The sequence below is a fragment of the Punica granatum genome, chromosome 4, assembly GCF_007655135.1.
Source record: "Punica granatum isolate Tunisia-2019 chromosome 4, ASM765513v2, whole genome shotgun sequence".
NCBI lineage: Eukaryota > Viridiplantae > Streptophyta > Magnoliopsida > Myrtales > Lythraceae > Punica > Punica granatum.
In genome coordinates, this window is record NC_045130.1 from 33,745,404 (window position 1) to 33,769,896 (window position 24,493).

Sequence of the window (24,493 nt, forward strand, 5' to 3'; positions counted from 1 at the left end):
GTCCATGATACAAATATTTCTAATATCTTCGTCATATATTGAGAGCAATCAGCCGACGCTTATTTACAAATTGAAAAGTTCATCATCGACCTTACAACCTTATCCAATCAAATCGACACAAAACACTACCTGCAATCCTGAGGATTCAAAGAATAAAAGCAGCTTCTTCCTTGAGACGTAACCATATTTACATCAGACAATTCCAACCCCACGACTGATCTTCCGATAGGATCATACTATACAGACAGACAGACAGTTAAGACCGATGAATCAACCACAGGTTGAACAGATTCGGTGACTTATACATGGAGGGCATGGAGTCGAAGGAAGCTGCCTCAGACCAGAAAGACTAACGTTGGCGATGGTCTGCTGACGATTCTTTTGATGAATCACTGATGAATTAAGCCAAAGAGTCTCCAGAACTGCGATAAATCTCATCGGCATGGGCCGTTGGAACATACACTGCATCTGTTAACGAGCTGTGGGTCCGACCATAGAATATGTACACAAGAGCCCCAATACATAGCCACACAGAAACCCGGGCCCATGTCGCACCTCTGGCAAACCCGGAGAGAAATTTAAGTTTGGTTATGATAGGTAACCACAAGGAATATTTGAATTTTCTATTTGATGATAGAGTTACATCATGAAGAATGTCACTCACCCGAGGTTGATCAGCAAGTAGACATTGATGAGTATGCAAGCAATGGGCAAAAGGGGAACAAACGGGCAAATAAAACCTGAAACAAATCGAACTTTAATTTAGGGAATTCCTTTGCAAGTCTTAAAGAGTAAGGGATGCAAGGGGGGGAAAAAAAATTAATGATAGACAAACTGGACTACTTATTAGTTTAAACAGCAATTATACCTCCCGAGTGACCGAAGCTGTGCCTTGCATCATCTTGTTCGATGAGGGTCAGCACAATCAGTCCACCCAAAAGAAGACCACCACCAATTCCAGACAATGAATAACGAACCAAGCTGGCAGGACAGTTAACCGTGTCAATACAAATTCAGATAGAGAAACAGAAGTAACCAAGCATCTATTCCGAAGATTCACGACCACATATGCAGTTATTCTTCCTAGATGTAATAACACAGCCCTATAGTTTAACTACTCTACAGCTTAAGCGAGGAGAAAAGGTAAATCATGAAGTTATCCTCACCTAGGAAGTCCCAAACTTGAGGCTGCATATGTTAGGACAAACACCCCTACACAAGTGAACATTATTGTCCAGCCAGCAATTTTTCGCCTCTTCTTCTCAGTGATGACATCTGTATATCAGAACATAGTTAGCTTGAAGCCACAGTGAGATGCTAAGAGAAAGCAAAGGCCAACAGATACATGTCTTTCAGTACAAGCCACCCAGAACTCCTTATATATGCTTTTTGGAGGTCACTAACTCCTTAGGAAAAGCACAAAAAAAAATATTCCCAGTTAAACTATCATTAAGCCAGTAAACCACAAAGCCAAAACAGAGACTTATGAAAAAAATACTATATTATCATCTCAAAAACACAAAACCCTAATTTGAAGGCGGAAAATCATAGATGACGTATCAGCACCACAAGTTGATCAATCTTGAATTAGCGAATGATCGGGCAGAAAACCATCTTTGCTTTAACAATTAGAAGCAAACACAAAAGTTTCCTAGCTGATAACTTTGACAAAGGGAACATATATCGAGAAAGGAAATAGGAAACTCACAATTGAAAAGAGCTTTTTCCACAATAAGAGGACACTCAACTGAGACTTCCTTTCCCTCAAGTAAAGGCTGTTTACTATCCTCAGAAGTGCCAGCAGGAACTTGGAAACTCTTCCCAATAGCATCTTGTGTGCTCAATCGCAATGTGAGAGAATCGATTGACTCCTGAAGTGACGGTGGAAGTGGTACCTCATCAGGAGGAACATATCTCAGAATCAGCACAGATATTGCTACCATGGTGAATGCTAGAAGAGTACCCACACTGACCTGCATGGAAAAGACCACTTCATTAGACTATATCTATCCACATTCACAAGAAAAACTTTAGCTGGCAATAGCAAGCGTCTTCAATGTCATCCCTTCCTTTTATATCCCTTCTTTCAAGCTACGAATATAGTATGCTCTGAGAGAATTCAAGAGACCTGTTTTGTTCCCCCCGCCACCCCACCGCCCCCCAATATGGAGACAATTCAGATTCAAAGAGGAAAGCAAATGCTGTAATCATATTTTCTCCCTTTGGCATAGATGGAAAAAGATATCCATCAAAGAAACAATTTTTACATGGTAAATATGTGCAAATTATTTAAGGTAAAGTAGCAACTTACTGATGCTCTCTGAAACCAAATTCAAACTCCATAAATATCTAAAGTCTAAGTAAGACAAACACACAGATATCAGCACTGGGAACAAGTGTGTCAAGCTTACCATCCCAGCCAACTGTGAAACATCCATAAAGAATGCTAGGGTTGCAGCACCAAAACCAGTAGCAATTGTGCTCTTGATAGGGACTTGGGTCCGTTTATTCACCTCTGAAAAGAAAGAAGGTAGCAATCCATCTCTGGCCATTGCCATCAGAATCCGAGGCTGAAAAACAGAGCAATGAGACACGTGAAGACCTTCCCTGGCGAGTACAATCCTATATTGAACAAAATGGTAGATCTCTAGATATACAACTCCCAATACTTCTAAAACCATAAATTTCATGTAACTCAAGAACCAACTACCGTCAAGACAGTAGTAAGAGAATCTCATCTTGTATTTACTAGGATCATCTCAATTGGCACATATTTGACACTATACTGTCACATTAATGAATTTGAAGATGCAATAGAACAGGAAAAGAAGGTCCTTTCGACTTTCTCAAACTTCTTTTATAAGCATTTAAAACGTCACCAAGTAAATTCAATTAGAAATGGAGTTGCATACAGTAAACAGGTTAAGCTCCACTAAAAACTCTCAGTCTTCAATGTAACAAAACTCATTATAAAAGAAATTCTAACGAGTTCAAAAGATACATGGTTATGAATAGCAGACTGGTATCACAGAATCAAAGTCTAGACCAGCATTCTGAAGGAAAACCTTGAGTATGCTCTATTTACCTGAGGGAGAAGCGAACCCATCAACGTCGAACAGAGGGCAGTAACAGCTCCAATTGTGACAATGATACTGCATCAACAGTGAGACAAGTAGTCATGAGTACAAACGCTTAATACTCCCTGAAATAAGGTGTACCTGAATGGACAAGAATTTCAAGGGATCTCAAACACTCACGCTGCCCATTGCATCCCATGGCTGGCAAATGCAGATGAAATGGGGGTGTCAGGATCCATTGCATAATAAGGTACAAGACCAACAACTACAACTGACACCATCATGTAGAGGGCACAACATATTGAAAGGGCAAACCCTATGCCTAGAGGCAAATCTCGTTGGGGATTCTTCACCTGTCAAACAAACACCCAGATGCAGTGATGATTTCAGAAATAAGTCAAACTACAGCATTGGGCCTCATGAATGCAGAACAAGGGAAAAATATTTACCTCTTCAGCAGTGCTGGCAACAGAGTCGAAGCCAATATAGGCAAAGAAGACTGTTGCAGAACCAGCAAGCATCCCATCCACACCAAATGGAAAATACCTGCAAACTCAAAGAAAATTTAAATAAGACTCAACCAGATCAACTTCTGTGAGTAAATACAATAGTAGCACAATAATACCCAGTAGGAAGTTCATATCCAGCCCATCCAGTCTTGAAACCAAGGTACCCGCCAGCAATAATGACAAACATCATAGCACATACATTTGCAGTCGTGACGATGCCTTGTGCTGCAGTGCTCTGCAAAATTATGTCCACCCAATGAGAATTTGCAAAAAGATAATGACGCTAACTCCATGAAAAACAGAATAGGGATAGTCATACCTCTTTGATTCCTACACACAATAACCCAGTAACGATAATTACTAGGAGCGCAGCACAAGGATCCACCACCATGTTAATCACAGGAATATATTGGCGGGCTAAAAATGTAGGAAGACTGTCCGCTCCACCAAAGAGCAATGCCTGGAAATGGTGAAATGGCAAGAGTTAAAGTCCAGATCACATAGTATCATCCTGAGAATAGGAGACACACTTCAAGAGAAACTCCCCTTCAAATAAAAGTCCGAGCAACTGGAGCAACTCAGATCAAGTAAGATATGGCATACTCATTGAATGGAACAGCACTCTTCAAGCACACAAGTGTTAGCAATATTAATTTCTTGTGATATTTCAAAATGCAAAGCATGCTATTCTCTATTTCAAGCTAAAGAAAGAAGGAATGACAAACATCTTCGTAGTAACTCAATGTCAAAACCAGATCAATCTAAATATGCACAATTCAAATAAGACGGGCTGGAAATTAATGGCTTTAATCAATCAATTTTGCCAAAGACGAAGGACCAGAATAAATTGCCACTGACGTCATTGGAAAAATAGAGTGTAAAATTGTCGCCAGAAAACCGAATTCTAAATGTTAGTAAAATGAAATCATCAGCAGACATATCCGCAATTGTCATAGATCCAACAAGATAATCAAATAAGGCATCCAGGACCTTCTGGAAAGCCAAAAAGGTTGAAAAATGAGAAGACATTGCTAACCAAATTCGGGGAGATGCCACGAGCCACTGCAGAACCACCAATGGTGTATTCCAGTATGAGCGCCCAACCAATCAGCCAAGCAACACTGCCAAGTCAAGAGTGTTAAGGCACTGAAAGAAAGCCCATGTAATACTGACGAAAAGAATGCTTTGTTCAAGCATGCTCTCAATATTAACGAAACCATCCAATCCTAATCTATTAAAACTGGAATAACAGTAAAAATTAACAAGCATGAGTTTATCAGTTGATGCCTAAATATGGAATATGAGCTCCAAGAAATATACCCTTCTCCGACGCAAATATATGAATAATGGTAGGCACTTCCAGCAGATGGGCAACGGCTCGCAAGCTCGGCATAGCAAAAGGCTGACAGGGCTGCAGCTATCCCAGCTATTAAGAATGAAATGGCGAGTGATGGTCCTGAATGCTCTCTAGCAACAGTCCCGACAAGAATATATACTCCAGCGCCAATCGTAGAGCCCACACCTGATCAAGAACATCATACAACGTTGCTTCAGGACGCTAATTAAAACCCATAAAACCAGTCTGAGCGAAGGAAAAATCGATCAGACGATAATTAGATTACTGAAGTGGGGACTGAAAATTCAGAGACCACATGAGACAGAACAATCCACGAAAAAGAACATCGGAACATTCCCAGGTAGACAGAAAACGCCAGACATCAAAAGGAAGCAACACGAGCCACAGAAATTCCCAGATAAACGCAAATTAAGCGCAGGAGGATGCGGCGGATTACCGATGGCGATCAGGTGAAGAACGGACAATTCCTTGGCCAACTGGTGGCCCGACCGCGACCTGGCGTGAATAGAGTCGACCTGCTTCCTCCGCACCAAGCTCCGGAAACCACTCCACGTCCCATTTCCGCCTCCACTGGTCTGAGAATCCGCCGACAGACCCATCGCCGGAGAGGGAGAAATTGATGCTCCGATTGAAAGAAAATGCAAATTTTGCAGCTCCGATTCAATCTGACAACAAGAAAGCACGAAAAGAATCTGCCCAGCAATCCCCCGGAGAAGGAAGAGGAGACTGTGGAAGGATTGGATTCCAGGGGAAAGCCGGTAGATTTGAGCAGACAGACGGAGAGAATCCTCTCTCTATTTAATAGCGGAAGAAGGAAGGACTCCGACGAGTAAATAAACAATGAATCAATTAATTACTAATTATTAAAAAAATATATATGTTGTCGTCTGCCCGCTGCCCGGGGCGCCAAGACAGACTGCCCGCGGTTACTGTAGTTTTTTGCTGTTTAGATTCAGATGAACAGTACAGTCGGATCTTTCCTGGACCCCACCGCATTTTCCTATTTGTAACTTTTGGTTCCCAGCTGGGCCTACTATTTTTGTTATTTTTTCGTTCAAGTTATTATTAACATGAGTAAAGTAACAAATTTTTCATGAGAAATTAGTGTTACATCAAATCATAATTTAAGAAATTTTTTATATTAAATTAAATTTTGACATTTTAAGTGTACATCAAATGACTCATTATGTTTGTCTGTCGTTCAATAGCAGACGGAAACATCTGATGTGACATTATTTCTTACTTTTTTTACATCAATTTTAATATTAACCTATTAAATATACATCGTATTACCCTATCCGTTAGAGGGTTCCGTCGAATTTTTAACGGTAGACAGATGAAATGAATAATATGATGTACATCTAATAAGTTAAGGTCAAGATTCATGTAAAAAAAATTTTAAGATCAGATTTAATGTAATATCGATCTTTTGACGGGCAAATTATTAATTTACTCTAATAAGTAACAATTATTAATACTATTTTCTTTTCGGCGCAAGTCTCTTCTCGCACGTGTTTCGACTTGTCTTTGGTAACAAAATGCATACGGCAACCTGTCGATTGGAACGCACCTCGTGATTATTACACATCGATATTTGTTTTTTTGGCAAGAGAAAATTTGGTATTCTCTAATTTAAATTTTGCACTCAAAAGAATATTCAAAGGAATCAGTGGAAGGGGAGATATTCAACTGGGGTTTCAAGTTTCATATATTTCAAAGCTCATTAAATCTCATTTGAATAAGGTCTATTTGTTGCTATATTACCTCGCTTATCAGAACATATAATAAGTAATAAAACCGTACTTGTTTGTGTTACTCTCAACGGAAAGTCGAGAAATGAAGCACGTATGCCCTATGCCGGACTGATTAACTATCGACGGAACCAACCAATTGTGTAGATATTTTCCTTTTGTAAAATTGCCATAATGTGACGAGAAAATTAATTGATTGGTCCACATGATGTTGTTTATTACGATATCCGATAGTCGCGATAGTATGGCGGGGTTATGGGCTCTGCATGCAATTTTTAGATCTTCTGTTTACCCTTTTTCTTTTTCTTTTTTTTTTTTTTAACCAGAAAATGCATTTTTTGCCAATAATAAATACTTTTGTCTGATAATATTGAGAAAAAAAGTTTTTTGTTTTTGCTAGATTTGGGCTTATTTAGTGGGCAGAGGTAAATGTTTGATAGAAATTGAAATTGGAAATGGAATAGAGAAGCAAATAACTGTTTATGACTTCTTCTTCTTTTTTGATGATTGTTATATCCAACTCGAGTTAAATTGTATCTAAATTTAAATCTAAAATTATATAAAGTCCAATATCTTCGGGTCAACAAGGATCCCTCTTCTTAGATTTCAAATTAGACCACGTAAAATGGAATTTTCATTTACCATTCCATTTAATATTTTCGCTCATGCCAGTTCATCGCTGTAATATAGCTCTGACTTTTCACTGACTGTACATAATAATATCTATAATGTTTTAGTGTAATTGGTGATTTAATTACCTGAAATTATCTCATTCATACAAAATTATCTCAACCGATGGTCGATAACCGTTGTCGAAAGTGGCCAAGCACTGTCTTGTGAAAGTAAGTCGGTGAAAAAATGAAAATATCGTGTACAAAATCGTTATAATTTTAATAGTGTGATTTTCCAGAATTTGATCACCTTGTGATAATTGGATCAAAAAAACCGAGCCATAGTCGCTCAGTCTCCGACGACTACGGTGCCGATCCTATCGTCTAAGACATCGGGGACGGTCCGGCTAAGTGGCCGAATAATCTCATAGCTTGTGGTGATGAATTATGAACAGAAAGAAAGACTAGGCAAAAATGCGGGCACTAGCAAGTTGCAGTGTTTGTGATTTCATTAATTAACAACGGCATATGCAAAAAGACAGAAATGCATCGGAAGTACGAATGGTGTCTGCAATTGCACAGTGCACAGAAATCTCACAATCTGCATTTTCGTCTGACACTGTCAGCACTTAGAACTCGTCGTCCCATTATTATTATTAATATTATACTGCGTGAGAGCCGTTGGATGGGAAGCGTACACGGCTGTCATGCGGAGTTTTCGTAACATAGATGGTAATGATTCCATTATGTATTTTCTAATTAAATCCCTTCTCTTCTTCTTCAACTCCACTGTCATGGAAAAATCCTAGCGATTGATTAGTTTCCGGCACAAACTATTATGCGTTTTTTATATTCGTTTCTTCTAACACTACAAGAAAAACCCTTTTTAGGGACAAATAATGAGAAGCGAGCCTCTTTAATTCTTATTTTGAGATAAATATAATAGATGTCTCTTATGTGAATTTTATTTGCCTCTAAAAGCGCCTAAAATTAATATTTTACTAAATTATAAATCTATTCCATGATTATTAGTAAAGAATATGTATTTTGCCTCAAAATAATAACTTTTAGATACATATTAGTTGAGTCATATAGAAAATTTGTCACTAAATATATTTTTTAGAATGCAAAAGACTAATTGCTTCTAAATCCAGTTTTATTTGCCCCAATATATTCTTTTAGAGGTAAAATACAATTTTCTCTAAATCTAATTCTTATTTGCCTCAAACTTACGAAATTTTACCTACAAAATGAGTAGATAAAACGTTGAAAGTTTGATGGATTATTTTTACCTAAAATAAATAATTTATTCAACATGAATTAAAGGATATTCAAATTACTCTCAATATGAGTGAAAAATATATTTTATTTATTTATGGATGTGAATTACATTATACACATTTTGAATTAAATAAAATAGTACATTATTATTTTTGTTTATTTTACTTCATCCGTTGTGTTTATATATGATTTATTACACAATTTTTTGGATAATTTAACAATCCTCAACTTACCATTCGAGAATTAACAATATATATATGCACAAAGTTTGATTTAATATTATATGCATATTAATTATTTTCTTAATTTTAAATAAATATATAAATAAAATTTTTATATATTTACCGAGTCTTGAAAAAAAAATTACATATAAATTAAATGAATTCAATTCAAAGATGCATCGCTGGCGAAATGGTAAAGGCGCGAGACTAAAAATACTAAACTAGAGGTCAAGGGTTTGAATTGAATTCACATCACAATATAAAAATACAAGAGAGATAATGGTCAAATATAATTATTATCATTATTGCTTCTAAAACATTTATGGCAAAGAATCGAATATTTACTGTCCTATTTATTCCTTCAAGGAGTGGGTCCCCCTTAGCCGAAATCTTGATTTCGTCCCTGAGTGCCGGAACAATCTGAGCAATCTCTTCCAAATATATAAATAGATAACGGACGGGGGAGATCCTATTTGGTTCATGCTTTTACATATATATATATATATATATATTTATTTCACTACAACAAAGCAATTTATTAGTGACTAATTAATCTATTTTAGTTGCTCAAAAGTCACTTTTAATAATTAAAATATTTTTTAATCATACATATATTTAGTTGCCATGTCCTTTAACTATTGAGTTTTGACAACTAAAGCGTAACTTTTTAGATGTTAAAGTCGCTTTATCTCTTAGTAAAGTGAAAAATGTAATTGTTAAAGAATTCATAGCAACTAATAAACTCTTTAACAACTACAATTTCAATTATTAAAGAACAAAATATAGTTGCTAAAGTTTATACCAACAAAAATGATTTAGTTGCATTTCAGTTGTAACAGTTTAGTAGCTAAAAGAATTGATAACTAAATATATGTATGATCAAAATATATTTTAGTTGTTAAATGATTGCATTTCAGTTGTAACAGCTTAGTAGTAAAAGGAATTAATAACTAAATATATATATAGTTTAAATATATTTTAATTGTTAAATGCGACTTTTTAGTGACTAAAACTCATCACTTAGTTGCTAATAAACTAGTTTGTTGGGGGTATGTGTGTGTATATATATATATATATATTATATAAACCTATTATCACTATAACTTTTGTTTCTCTACCGATGATGATTTTATGGTTCATTGGGGGATGAATGATGAGTACGATAACATGCATATAAAAAATCCTTCCCTACTAGCTAGCTAGATATAAAATCCTATATATATATAAAAACCTATTATCCCTACGACTACCCATTCCATTGTAAGATCGAAAGCGTTAGTTCCATCAACTTGGATCTGACTAGATTAGCTAGGTAAATGACAGAAATCTGTATTCATGTGATCCGGGCTATCCACGAACAAAAAAAAAAGAAGTCATTGTGCTAAATATCATAGGTACCGATCCAAGTCATTTCCAGCCCATATATATATATATATATATATAACCATATGGATTAATAATTAAATATCCAATGGATGGAAAGCGTATAAAACCAAAGAATCCACGCCTCCTGTAGGCCCGTGATGAGGATCTCCATATTGCCATGTGAATCATGATTAACCATCTAAATCAAAGACCAATAACACAATATAATAATATACGGTCCAAAGTTATTCTAATTCTTTTTTATTCTTCTTTTTCTTATGTTTGTGGTAAAAAATAAAAGAAGAAAACGTGGCCAAAACGAGTTCCCTCCCACAGCATAAAGTTCACACTGTTCTTGAGAAAGGGAATGTACAACCATGCTTTCTTGTCTAATAATAATCTAAACGTTTTAAATTTAATTTTCGTTAATGAAATTACATGTATCTCTTTATTTAAATTTTTATTTTTTTGTACGAGGGTCATGCTCCTCTCTTATAACTAAGATTGCAACGGAAATCTATCATGAAAATTTATTATATGAATTCAGTCCACCACCTCTACGTAACCATCAATTCTTCAATCTGATGTCATGATTATAGGCCACTGATAATGGTTCAGTCCCATTGCATTAAGAGTGCCTGGGGTTTTTAAAAGAATGAAGAATTAATAGAAAAATGAAAATTAAGACTTGAAATCAGGTTTGAGTTATTGTGAATAGATAAAATCTATGGTTGGTAGAGTTAAGGCCTTGTTTAACTTTAGATTTTTTTTTAACTCTACTCAATTCAACTTATTTTCAATTTAACAACACAATTATTATTTTTTCTTTTTTCTTCAATTTTTTAACCATTCAATTCAATTTTTAATAATAAATTCTCTCAATTATTCATTACTTTTTTCACAATTCAACAATACAATTATTATTTTCTCACAACTATTTATTACTTTTTCACACTTTTTCTCATAATTCAACAACACAATCATTACAAACAAATTAAAACCAAAACTCAACTCAACTCAACTCTAATATCAAACACTACCTTACCCTTCAATGAACCAATCCGAATCGAAGGGGTTAGTCGAGGCCCATTAAACTTTTCAAAACCATAATACACATAGAAAAAGACAATTAAGAATGTGGCATCGAAGATCAAATTGAAAATTACAGTAAAAGAGGTATATATAACATATTGACAGGTATATATATATATAATTAAGGGATTTTATATTCAATTCTTTTAGGCATTAGTAGTCACATGTCCATTTTTTTCACTTCTTCTATCTCTTGTTAGTCTCGTATCTTCCTTCATAATTTAAAAAAATTTGCTAAAAATAACTTCTAAAAAGGGATGAAAATATTGTGAGCATTTTCATTTTTTTCAAAACACATGCATTGCATTTGGTAACAAAGTTAAGTTTGATTTAATTTGATTTAAGGAAATAAAAATAAAAGTAGTTGGGAAAAATATGTGAGAGAATTTGAAGAAAAAAATAAAATAGTAATGATTATGTTGTTGAATTGAGAAAAAAATGTTGAATAGTTGAGAGAATTTAATATTAAAAAATTAATTATAATAATAAATAAAAAAGTATGAGGGATAATTTAGAGAAAAAGATTAAAAAAGTAATGATTGTGTCGTTGAATTGAGAAAAAAGTAAAATAAAATTAAGGAAAATTAAATTTGATTTTATAAATAAACATGGCAATAATTTTCAAAATGTAGAAAAAATTTCTACCAAAAAATATAAATATATAAATATATATACGCGTACAGCTTTTAAAATAGAATATATGATGATCTCTTTGGAACCGGACACTCTCGCCGTGTGCTCCTGTGGAGAGGGCAAAAGGTCAAGTTTGAAACGTGTGGGTAAAGAAGAGTCCTCGGAAAAGATAATAATGTAGAAGTTACGACCATTAGAATAATCATTGCAAATTTTACATAATCTTCGCCGATGTTTTACGCATAAATAATCATCTTTTGTAATGCCATAAAATCTTGCGGTGCATCTCCGAGGGTTGATCATTTTAAATTTGTATGTATGAAAGGATAGATTTTGAGGCTGGTCAAGCTGAAATATAACAACCATTTTAGTCATTCGTTTGTATCGCCTTGTTTTTCCGTCAAAGTAAGTCGTGTGGTGGTTCGGACCGAAGGAGGTTTAGGAGCCCGTTTGATGGATTAGTCATAAATACTTTTCATTTTCCGCAATTAGAAAATATCAAGATTCTATGATGAGGTCTCGAAAGTGGTATCTTATCATCTTATGTCATCAATTAAGACGTGAATTGAATTGATGGGCGGTGGTCCTCCCTAAGACATGGAACTAATTAATAGAGAATCTTTTAATTATTTTTACTTGTAAAAAAATTGATAAAATAATAATAATAATGTGAATAACATTGAAAGTTGCCATGAAGTTCAATAATTTAGCTTGAAGACAAAACTTTGGGCTCAAAGTCGACGCCAATTGCGTTTGCCTGTTGATTCACGACAACGACATGTCCACATTATTGATGGCCATCGAGCAAATGAATTCGTTCCACCGTAACCAATATAGGTTGATTCAAGCGGTTTGACGCTTGTTTCCTTTAAGTAAGTTCTCAAGTTTGAGTCATGTGAATTGAGAAAACTCGTGTTGAGAAAGTCCTTCATCATGAAGTGTGGTGTAGTTAAAAAATTTACGTCGTCATTGGATGAATTTATACTCTTTTTTTTCCATCACAAACTCTATACATAAAGTATTTTATATCCAAGAAAAGTCCAATGCCTGAATAAAAATACCTCATAATCTCATCGAAAGAAAAAGAAAGAGCCGACTGCGACTCTATGATTTCTATAGATGGGCTTGAGGAAGTAGGAAGAAACTTCAACCATTGACAATGGTTTTCTTCGTTCACATAGTCATTTAATTCTCAAGTCTAAATCAGCTGCATGCTCATTAACAAGCTGACCTTCATTCAAATAAATGCCGTGGCGTAACCAATATAGGTTGATTCAAGCGGTTTGACGCTTGTTTCCTTTAAGTAAGTTCTCAAGTTTGAGTCATGTGAATTGAGAAAACTCGTGTTGAGAAAGTCCTTCATCATGAAGTGTGGTGTAGTTAAAAAATTTACGTCGTCATTGGATGAATTTATACTCTTTTTTTTCCATCACAAACTCTATACATAAAGTATTTTATATCCAATAAAAGTCCAATGCCTGAATAAAAATACCTCATAATCTCATCGAAAGAAAAAGAAAGAGCCGACTGCGACTCTATGATTTCTATAGATGGGCTTGAGGAAGTAGGAAGAAACTTCAACCATTGACAATGGTTTTCTTCGTTCACATAGTCATTTAATTCTCAAGTCTAAATCAGCTGCATGCTCATTAACAAGCTGACCTTCATTCAAATAAATGCCGTGGCGTAACCAATATAGGTTGATTCAAGCGGTTTGACGCTTGTTTCCTTTAAGTAAGTTCTCAAGTTTGAGTCATGTGAATTGAGAAAACTCGTGTTGAGAAAGTCCTTCATCATGAAGTGTGGTGTAGTTAAAAAATTTACGTCGTCATTGGATGAATTTATACTCTTTTTTTTCCATCACAAACTCTATACATAAAGTATTTTATATCCAAGAAAAGTCCAATGCCTGAATAAAAATACCTCATAATCTCATCGAAAGAAAAAGAAAGAGCCGACTGCGACTCTATGATTTCTATAGATGGGCTTGAGGAAGTAGGAAGAAACTTCAACCATTGACAATGGTTTTCTTCGTTCACATAGTCATTTAATTCTCAAGTCTAAATCAGCTGCATGCTCATTAACAAGCTGACCTTCATTCAAATAAATGCCGTGGCTGCTAAGATTAGTGCCCGTTTAATATTAAGGATTACTCGGTCAACTTGACGTGGCCTTGCCAGCGAAAACATACACTCATCCGAATCAGATTTCCCGTTACTTTTTCGCGCTTTTGCAAGGGACAGGCTCAAATTGCTAGCATAAGAACAACATCGAACAGTGTTGTTTTCGAGATGTTATGTAGGCAGTTGGAGTCGGATGAAATGACCCTGATTCTCATTGTTAAAGCAAATGGCTTATGAAGAGGAGACACGTCTGGGTATGAGACAACTACTCTTTTACAATATTCTGTGTTTGCTGGCATTCAATGACACAAATGATGCATCGGCCGAAATTTCGGATTCCGGGCCCTCCAATCGGTGAGACTACAAGATGCCTTTCACTTTCTTGAAAAGACGGGATGTCTACTTCACAAGTCTTGCAAAGGAACCTAACACTGCCCATACATTGATCCTAATCTGCAGAAAAATCTCACCTGTGACTAACCGAATCCTTGTCTTCAGCTACAGAGACTAACTAAACCTGACTGAATCTCTTTACAACTATCGTACATGTCATAAATGGATGTCCTGTAACAAAGGGAAAGGAAACCATGTTTCAGTAAAAAAACTGCCAGAAACTGAACAAGCTAAGCCTATTGCTGCTCTTTGCAGTGACCTCATTGGTGGAATCCGAGTCGCTACCAACTGCTTCATCGCTGTCACTTGACACGACCCGGATTCTGTCCGCATGGTCGATGACCCAGTCCGCAAACTCAGGAGACGAGACCAAGTCTGACACCGCCTCCCTTGTCCAGTGAGCCTTTGAATCCTCCCACTCCTGTTCCGATAATTTCTTCCGATTTGGGTTTTTGTGGAGAACCGAGTAGTAGTCCGGGTGGTTTTTCCTCGCCTCAGATGAGGGAGATACAACACCTGCATGGTAAACAAGGAAACCTCTTTAAGAAAGAATCTTCTCAAGAGACAATACGTTGATAAAACAAGAATAACAATCTGTAATAGGTAGACCTTATGGGAAAAATCTTTCAGTGGCTTCAAAACTAACAATGCACTAATGCAACATCGAACCTCTTTCGCATTTACCATAATTCATGAATTATTCTAAATCCAGCTCTACCAGGTTCCTTTAAAGCTAAACTTTGAAAAGGTGATGATTTGATTGGGTCGACTCTGGGTTTCTGCTCCTGGCGGATTAGGAATAATATAGAATGGACTACGATGACATAAAACTCGATGCGGCATCACATTATCAGAAAGTCATAGACATGATTTTTCATTGTTTTACGGGAAATTGTTTTGCGCATTTCACAACTTATCTGAGACACAGACGAAGTATCAAAGTTAGAATATTCATGAGGATAATAACTACACCAAACAAAGGCTATAGAAATTTTACCCTTAACAGGTGAGTCCAACCAAGCTGCAGTTTTCTTTGGTCTACTCCACAGCTTACTCTGAGATCCCTTTGGTGGTGTCCTAGCAAGGAACTCAGCACAACTAAGCTTAGTACCTTGCGGGGACCACTGTTTTGAAGGACTCCAATTCAAAGAACACGACTCGTACCTGCACAAAATCAATGCGCAGACATGTTAATCTCAGTTCTGGGACCCAATAGCAATGTTTGAAACAAATAACCACAAGTGGAACACACAGCATCTTGTAAAACAGTTAGTATGAACTTCCAGCAGATTAACAATATAAGTGTAATAGATGAAATGCCAGCAGTAAGAAGGAAGCATCTTCTTTTATAAAGTTGGATAAGCAAGATCAGATAACTTACGCTGCTTCATGCCAAAACGGAGAACTAATAAGATAGGAGAAAGTGGAACACAAGACCAAAGCTCCCAATGCCAATAGGGTGTCTAGAGTGCTCTGCAAAAGTAGTTCCATGACACCATCAGAACGGATACCCATAATTGCTTAAACAGAATATTAAGACAAATTTAATTAAGAAAGAAAATATTTCCTATAGATTCTTGTAACATAGACTTATGGATATGCCCAAGTAAAATAACAGAACAAGTAAATGAAGTGGCAAACCTGAAAAATAAGAGTAGCTGCAACAACCCGCATAGCCCATTTCACAAATTGGGCTACGCCAACATCAACAGTCCCATCTTCTGATATGACAAATTTTCGCACTATCCAGTAACCCAACGCAGCTCCGGCAATTATGATTCCAATCAGTAGGAAAAGAGACACCTGCATGAAACAATTGCAGAGTAAAACAACTCTTGCCCTAGTTAGTTTAATACTAATGGATAATAACTAGTCTCGGAATAGAACAGTTCTCAAAACAAATTTCACAACAGCAATTTATTCATCTTTTGCATGCTTATATTTCCAAAAATAACGATGTAAGAAATTTTTTAAACCTGTAACTTTTCCCAGCAACAACAAAAAGAAATTTTCTAAATACAGGAGGCAACAATTCGACCGAAAACCATGCATACCATGATCATGGCTGTAAAATAAGACAGGAGAAAGGACTCACCGGATTATGCATCTCCTCGCTGAGCCCGAAATTGACAAGAAGCGCATTCACCATCATTGAAAATTGATGCAGAAGGAAAGATCCAGCTCCAAGCTGAGAGACAGTTAATTCACTTAAAACGCTATAAAATAAAAGAAGGAATCTTCAACTGAGAAGCTTCATCAGAGAAGATACTCACCATTGATCCATACAAGGTAAGGTAGAAGGCACTCTTTCTTCCTGTTGGCAATAACTTCATTCCCTGAATAACAATGAGGTAAAATCTTAGAACACGTGCAGAATATTAAAGGGCTAAATCTCATTCAGATAAGAAATCTAAAAATACAAGCAATCAGATGGCAACATCTTGAGTAGCGGCGTTTACCTGGAAAAGAAGAATGATAACAACAAGCAGAACTCCTATTGCCATTGAACTGCTATAATAGAAAGGAACCCAACTGCTGACGACTGGAGCAAGCAGCAACATTAGAAATCCCAACCCAAGACAGATGAGGCGCCATTTTTGAGGTTCTGCACAGATACATATTATTGATATCGTATAAAAGTGCAGCATGAAAGAGAGGCTTCTTGAACAAATGGTCCACACCTTCAACAACAGACACTGTAATGGGACCAGAAACTTCACCAGTAAGCTTCAAATCAACATATCTATATTCATAAGGTGACATGAAAGAGCTCCACATCCCTTTATGAATGGCCTTCCAGTCATCTTTTTCACATCGACAATATCCAAGTGAAGCATTACTGCAAAAAATAATAATAATAATGAGTTAGACAGAGCAGCAATATGCATCCAATAATCAGAAAAGGCAGACATAATTTAAAAGTAAAATAAAGGATTGGTAATTTACAAGAACGAATTTGGGCTTTCACTTACCGATGGAAGCAAATCTGAATTCTACTATGCAGTCTATCTGGAGTTGAAGCTGAAGGAACTACAAGGACACGGAGTGCATTTGGATAGCTTCCAAGTTTCACCCGTGATTGCCCAGATATTTGGACCCGTTCACAAGACAAAACATCTTTGCTGCCAGGGCCAGGTGAAAGGCCAGAGAGTGGGGATGGTGTAACGTCCAGAATCGGTTGTCCAGGGTGTACGCCTGCAGTTCAAGAGTGATGCTTCAAAATCCCCAAACAAACAAACTCGTACTGACACCATCAATAAGAAAATCTATAAAAAGCAAGCTGACTGCTGTATAACGCATATAGACCGCGATCGCAATGGAAAGGATGATACTTTCTCACTCGGCAACTCCAAAACCTTAAGTATAATTTGACATCACCTATCAATAAACTGAGCATTTCATCAATTGGAATCTCACGATTGCAGATTTAGCAATTGGTGGCATTTGCAAGTACCACTCACTCGGACGAACTTAAAGCATATCCAAATGACCATTCATCAAACCTAAGTTAAAAATGGAAAGATATTACGAGGCCAGCAACTCAAAATTCGAATGCGATTTGCCCACTTGCATAAAGGCCAACTAATAAGCACAAAACAAGTTCTATGAGAAGCTAAAACTTAATGCTTGAAACAAAAGATAGATACCGGATCACAGTGCAAAGGGAAAGGGCTTACACTAGCGAGCTTTACCAACACACGAAATTGATGAAACAGTTCGTACAACACCCAAGTATAGCAAAGCAGCAGACAGAAACCCCTAATTCGAAGTTCTTCCGCTCGAAACCGAAATGGGCTTTGTAACATCAATCCAACCACTGAAGCAGCACCAAACCGAAATCAAGATTACCGAAGGTTCGCCCCATGAAAACCCAATTGAAAAAGCACCGAGCTTTTCAATTCCTGATGAACTAAACCCCTAAAAACCCTAAAACTGGAAGAATACAAAGCTGCCCACCATTGAAGCAACTGAACGTACCTTTGAGAGCGGGGACCTCGAGTGCAGCAGAAGTACGGATAAGCACCAGAGTCGAGAAGAAGAGAGAGAATACGGTTGATAGGACGACGAAGAGAGAAGAACAACTCGTCATCGCTGTCTATCACTCTTCTTCCCCTCCCTACGTCTCTCTCGCTCGATCCGTCTGTGCAAAATTGGACGAGGAAATGAAAAGACCGGGTTTGGGGGATGGCGCGTGTATTTATTTCGTTGAAGTTTGCGCGTGCGCGTCGTTCTTAAGCTGGTCTTTTCTTTTCTGCGTCTTTTCAGCGTACACAAGGGTAAAAATTGAAAAAAAAAAGTCCTCAATCTTTGGTTTCTTCCCACTTTCGTCCCAAACTCTTTTTTTCCCACTCTTATTCTCAACCTTTTACATTTTTGCCATTTCGATCCTATCATTAATTTTCCATCTTTCACATTTTTGCCATTTCGATCCTATCATTAATTTTTCCATCGACAGCGCTAATGTAAATTTTAAGTTTCTGATTTAATATTTTCTTTAAATAAAAAATTACTTTTTGGAAATTAAAAAAAGAAAGAAAGAAGAAAGAAATAGGATGGTCAGGCTAAGCCGAGGAGGGAGGGGATGGAGGGCGTCAACCAACAACCCATATCCCCTCTGCAAAATCTTCAATCTCCTCAAAGCATGCCGAGGACCTTGAGGAAGGGGGCTGGATTGGGGGTTGAAATCTTGGTCAATTTGAGCGGTGTGGTAGTCAACAGACATTCCCCTTTTGAAATGCATCTCATATTCAGTGGAGGAGAACTCGAAAACTCGAAGATCGTGAAACAAGAACAAAGCCGACTGAAGACAAGGAGGAGCAACTAACAAACCTCACCGCTGACATTGCCAACATGCTTTGATGATGCCAAGGTCATCGAGTAGGATGGGATGGGGAATGTTGTGCTAGCCTTTTTGGCGCCCTTGCCCCTTCCTCCTTTTCTAGCATTCCTTCCTCGTTTTGTAGTTTCTATAGAAATGTGACACGTCTTTTTTTAGGGTAAATTGCATTTGTGATCCAAAAAGTTTTATAAATGTTTCAATATGGTACAAAAAGTTTTAAAGTTGTTTCAGTATAGTACAAACCGTCATCTCGCCATTAACGCCGTCAAGCCGTCCTTTACAAGACTGTAAATTTTGCACCATCATGTAACTTACGTAAAACATTTTGTACTATTAAGTTACAATTTCAAAACATTTTGAACAATCATGTAACGTCCCACAAAAATCGATTTTGCACAATTAGCATCAACTTGACGGCGTCAATGGCGAGATGACGGTTTGTACGATACTGAAATAACTTTAAAACATTTTGTTCCATCAAATAACAAAAAAACTTGTTGTACTAAATTGAAATATTTGTAAAACTTTTTGGACCACTAATGTAATTTACCCCTTTTTTTATTAGCTTCGCAATCCATGTTAGCCCTCCATTGACAAAAAACTAATGTCAGAGTCAAATTGGCAAAAATTATGAAAGGTTAAGGATAAAAGTCATACAGAAAAATGATTTAGGACAAGAGTGGCAAAAGCGTCAAAAATTGGGGATCAATAAAGTCTTTTTTAACATAAAAAAATAACCAAATGGTATATTTTCATCTTTTCGGCTAAATAAACTTAAAACGGAGGGAAAAAATCGATTGACACTCCCCAATAAGTCATTTAGATTCAAATCTCATTAGTAAAGCTTTTCTTTTCTGTTTATTTATGCTTTTTTTTATAAACTCTTTGGTTAAGTTTTGCCCTAATTCTTTCTAGGAACATGGAGGAAAAAACAAAGTTAGTAATCAAAGAGGATGTAGTGCAATAGCTCATGCATTCGCCTTTGTACTCCTTGATATAATTTCTATTACATTGTCCTAAGCCATGAGCCTTCTTATGTAACTGAAAAAGAAAAAAAATCAACAAATGCATGTGGTTTCATTTAGATTTATTTGTCCCGATATGAAATCCTCTATTTGAATTTCAATGAGGTATCTCCCTCGAGCACACCCATATGTTTGCAAGTTTATAACTATGAAAAGGTCATACCGAGATTACTACTATGCCCATCTTTTTCTAGTGCTTGGTGATAAGTCGATACGAGTTTTTCTTGTTGGTAAAAAGCCGAAACATAATATCTCAAATACGTGCTAAGAGGCACAATATCGCTTCTTGAAAATAGCCGATGCTTCTCACAATATGCAAGGGAGCTGTGCAACACTATCCCAGGGATTCAACTTAGCTCGGACTTGAATTTGTTCCCTGATGGTCTTGCACTAACCGATAGGAACCAAGTACACCATACCTGTCTGTATGAATGCTCACACCTTTCATTTCTTTCTCTTCAGAAACTTATAATTCTTTTCTTCACAATGCAATTTACGAATGCTTCTGTTTATATATATATATATATATATATATATGAGGGATTTGTTACATTTTTTACATTGATCGAGTAGTTGATTGTACCAAAAATCATTTTTTTTTCATAATAGATGTGAACCTTTTGGATTCTTTATTTTCCAAAAAAATTATTTTCACTAAAGAAAAATAACTTTTTTCCGTAAAATAAACTTCATAATTGACAATTGTTGTGCTATTAATTATGAAAATAATATAAATTCACAAAAATGATGAGGGCTCTCTTGTAATTTCAAATGAGCCAACTCCCGACCAAGAAATGTTGCAGAGCCATCGAAGGAGAAAATGGAAACCTCCAACTTCGGCGAGGAGCAGAGGGAGAAAAACCCTGTGCGGATTTCCCAAACCCTAATGACTTCATCCGTTGCGCGGAGCTGGTCCTCCCATGGCTGGCTTCGTCAGAGCTCGCATACGTCTCCTTAACATGCAAAGCCCTCCACCAAGCCACCAAGTCCCTCACCCTCCGCCGATCCTTTGGTGAGGGTGTCAATAGTGATGGGGGGAACCAAACCCTTTGAGACAAGGGATAAGGCCTGCCCTTGAATGCCAAACTGACCCTCGAGGCCCCTAGCCTCGAGCTCGAGCACTCAAGGAGCCAAGGCTCAAGTCTTCGAGCCCATCTACCCCTAGAGGGTAGAACCCCTCGAACCGTGAAAGGTCGAGCCACAGGGGGTCGAGCCTTTTGAGGCGAGCTTGGGCGTGGGCTAAGGCTCGGACCTTCGAGCCCCTCGAACCTCAAAAGGTCGAGGGCCTTGAGGTAAGCTCGAGGGTATAGCCTCTCGAGCCATGGGGGGTCCAGGCCTTCGAGGGGAGCTCGAGCGAGGGCTGAGGCTTGGACTTTCAAGCCCCTCGAATCTCATAGAGTCGAGGGCCTCGAGATAAGCCTAGGGGGTATAGTCCCTCAAGCCGCAGAGGGTCGGGCTCCTCGAGGCTAGCCCGGGCAAGGAGTTGAGGCTCAATCCCCCGAGCCCTTAGATCCTCAGAAGGCCAAGGGCCTCAAGGTGAGCCCGGGGGGTCATCCCATCGACCCGTCCTGTGAGTTTGGGGGCTTGTCATGTTTTCGAAGCGCTTGAGGTCGCATACTACTTTCGAACTCCGAGTCAAGGGTATCGCGTTTAATTAATGTTCATAGATTATTATTGATCTAAACTATCACCATTCAGAGAGAGGGAGAGGTCGTGGGGTTTAATACCCTGAATGACAGAGGAGGGGTCGTGTCCCCGTGCCGTTGGGGGAGTGCGAGTCGAACTTGCTGATCTATGGGTTATGGTCTTGGAGGTGATACAACGTGCCCTCATTTGATACCTTATCAAGATAATCGGTTCTAGGGTCCTTAGTTGCCCGGGGGCCGACTCGGCTTGGTTGTGCATTAATAATTGCCATATTATATCCAGTCGTCGGTGAGCCTTCCATTCCACTCGTTTTTGGGGAAGACCAGCAGCGAGCCAATTGAAGTTCGTAAGGAAGATCGTAAGGAAGAGCTTGCTACAACTTCGGATGCTCATCATGCTGAAGAAACTACTTCAATTTTGAAACTGTCCAATAAAATTATTTAATATATATTGAACGTACTTCATTTTGGTTGTTATTTTTTTTATTCATGTTCCGCGCATAACATAAGTATGTCATGTTTAGTGTTTAACTAATTACAAACACATAATTTAGGAAAAATTTATAAATTTATCAAATAACTACCACTCCATTCATTTTTCTCTCCATTATTTTCGCGTTATTCTCCTTCACAATTCTAACATATATCGTTCTCCATTTTAAGTGTGTGTATGCATGTAACTTTTCAAGCTTTAATCCTTCTTCATTGCTTTTTTTTTTTCTATATTTGTCTATCTAATTTGAATTTCTATCAAATTTCAAAATCACAACATGACTAAGATATCAATGCATATCACAAAAACAATATTAGAATTTTTATTATAACATCCGTACGCATAAATATCAAAAGAGGCATTTTAGAATACCTCATATCATCTTCCCCGTCCCCATCCTCTCTACTAGACTCGAACCCTTGATCAAAGGGCCATAGATAGAATGGCTCATAAACAGACCAAAGGTGAGATTGTGAAATCCTCTAACAACCAGCTATAATTATATGGCGTAACAAAGGCCTCTTCGAATAGGACTTCGTTCGACTGAGGGATGAAGTTCGAGCTATTCGTGCAACAGCGCACAACTTCGAACACGCAAGGGATCTGCGGTCCAACACCTCTCAGCCGAGGAGGGAGTGGAGGTGGATTTGATGGAGGCGGCCTCCCCCAGGGTGGGTTAAGGTCAATACTGACGGTGCATCGCGAGGTAATCTGGGAATTGCAGGGGCTGGAGGTCTATTACGGAATGATGATGGGCACTAGATTTGTGGATTTTTGCACAATGTCGGCTTGGCAACCTCGACGACAGCTGAACTCTGGAGTGCTCTGGTGGGACTACAGCTGGCTTGGGACCATGGCTACCGTCACGTGGTCTTAGAACTCGACTCCCAAGTGGTTCAGCAACTGCTATCAGATGGTGCAACCCACAATCAATGTCTCGAATCGTTAGTGAGCAGCATTAGCGATATTCTCCACCGTGACTGGCATGTAGAAGTCAGTCATACGTACCGCGAGAGCAACACGTGCGCTGATTGGATGGCTCGATGGGTGGTTTCCTTCTCATTGGGTTCATATTTCTTAGTTGCTCCCCCGATTAGTCTTCACGCTCTCCTTGAGGGCGATCTTGCAGGGGCTTCCTTACCCCGTTTTTTGTGTAGCGTAGTTTCTTTCTTGTAAGGGTTTTCGCCCTCCACTATCACCAAAAAAAAGAAAAAGAAAAGCATATTGGGCTCTTACGTATGGGTTTGCTTGCTCAATTGTGAGCGTTCTTTTTTAGCCAAATCCATATCATTTCGGCCCATCTCCCTCTCAGTGTATTTGTGATTCTTTTTCCGACGTACATTATTTTGTCTGGAAAAGCCCAATTGGCCCTAACCAATCTAATCGAGTTGGTCAACTCACTAAAGAGTAAAACTCTTCAATCATTTTCATTCACAAAACTCTAATTCGATATCTTATTTAAATCGAACATGCGCCAAACCCCATAAACTAACCCAGTTGGTTTGTTTATTTGTTGTTTTATGTGTCAAACTGCCTCTTACATATGTCCAAGGCAAAATTCTATCGGCATGCAGCTATACATATAATAAAGTGGAGTTGTGTAGGACCGACTAGATGGCCTTATAATGCTTGAATTGTTAATGGAATTTTCTCAAATTTTTATAATATTTTTAAATAATAATAATTCTAATTTTTAAAGGATATTTTATGATCGGAATGAAACATAATATTTTTAAAATTTTTTGGAGATGCAGTTAGTTAAATAATATTCAATAAATCACAAATTTTTTAACTTTATAAACGAATGAATATTTTTTTATAAGATTTTGATAATATCGGATTTTGTCAATTAAATAAAGGTTTTTATGCCAAAAGTTTTAAAATTGAATCATTCAAGGCAATTTTGAAATACAGAGAGGGAATTCTCCGAGTTTGGTAATCGAAGGATCCATAAAACTTGTTGTATCGGGAGAGAGACGTGCTTCTCAACCCTCTAGCAACTTCGCGTGAGGGCAAAAATAACTCTATTTGGAAAGCATAATCCGTGCTCGAGTATTCATTGCTCTGCGAAGATCA

The 24,493-nt window shown here is 37.4% G+C and overlaps 2 protein-coding genes across 2 annotated transcripts; both read right to left on the bottom strand.

The window, feature by feature from the left end:
• Positions 1 to 5: 5 nt before the first annotated feature.
• On the bottom strand, positions 6 to 5,783 carry LOC116205865 (cationic amino acid transporter 2, vacuolar). The gene is made up of 14 exons (XM_031538552.1): positions 5,380 to 5,783; positions 4,907 to 5,108; positions 4,623 to 4,707; positions 3,906 to 4,046; positions 3,703 to 3,821; positions 3,527 to 3,623; positions 3,258 to 3,430; positions 3,086 to 3,152; positions 2,412 to 2,570; positions 1,709 to 1,973; positions 1,167 to 1,275; positions 869 to 981; positions 665 to 740; positions 6 to 557 (listed from the first exon to the last, which is right to left on the bottom strand). Exons 1-14 carry the CDS (start codon positions 5,540 to 5,542, stop codon positions 401 to 403), a joined length of 1,926 nt encoding a protein of 641 aa, XP_031394412.1. The 5' UTR covers positions 5,543 to 5,783; the 3' UTR covers positions 6 to 400.
• An 8,429-nt stretch (positions 5,784 to 14,212) lies between these two features.
• Positions 14,213 to 18,614, bottom strand: LOC116205616. Its single transcript, XM_031538249.1, has 10 exons — positions 18,392 to 18,614; positions 17,386 to 17,608; positions 17,095 to 17,252; positions 16,873 to 17,018; positions 16,687 to 16,749; positions 16,509 to 16,601; positions 16,055 to 16,216; positions 15,795 to 15,886; positions 15,411 to 15,577; positions 14,213 to 14,929 (listed from the first exon to the last, which is right to left on the bottom strand). The coding sequence occupies exons 1-10, from the start codon at positions 18,501 to 18,503 to the stop codon at positions 14,613 to 14,615; spliced, it is 1,533 nt and encodes a 510-aa protein (XP_031394109.1). The 5' UTR covers positions 18,504 to 18,614; the 3' UTR covers positions 14,213 to 14,612.
• Between the last annotated feature and the right edge of the window lie 5,879 nt (positions 18,615 to 24,493).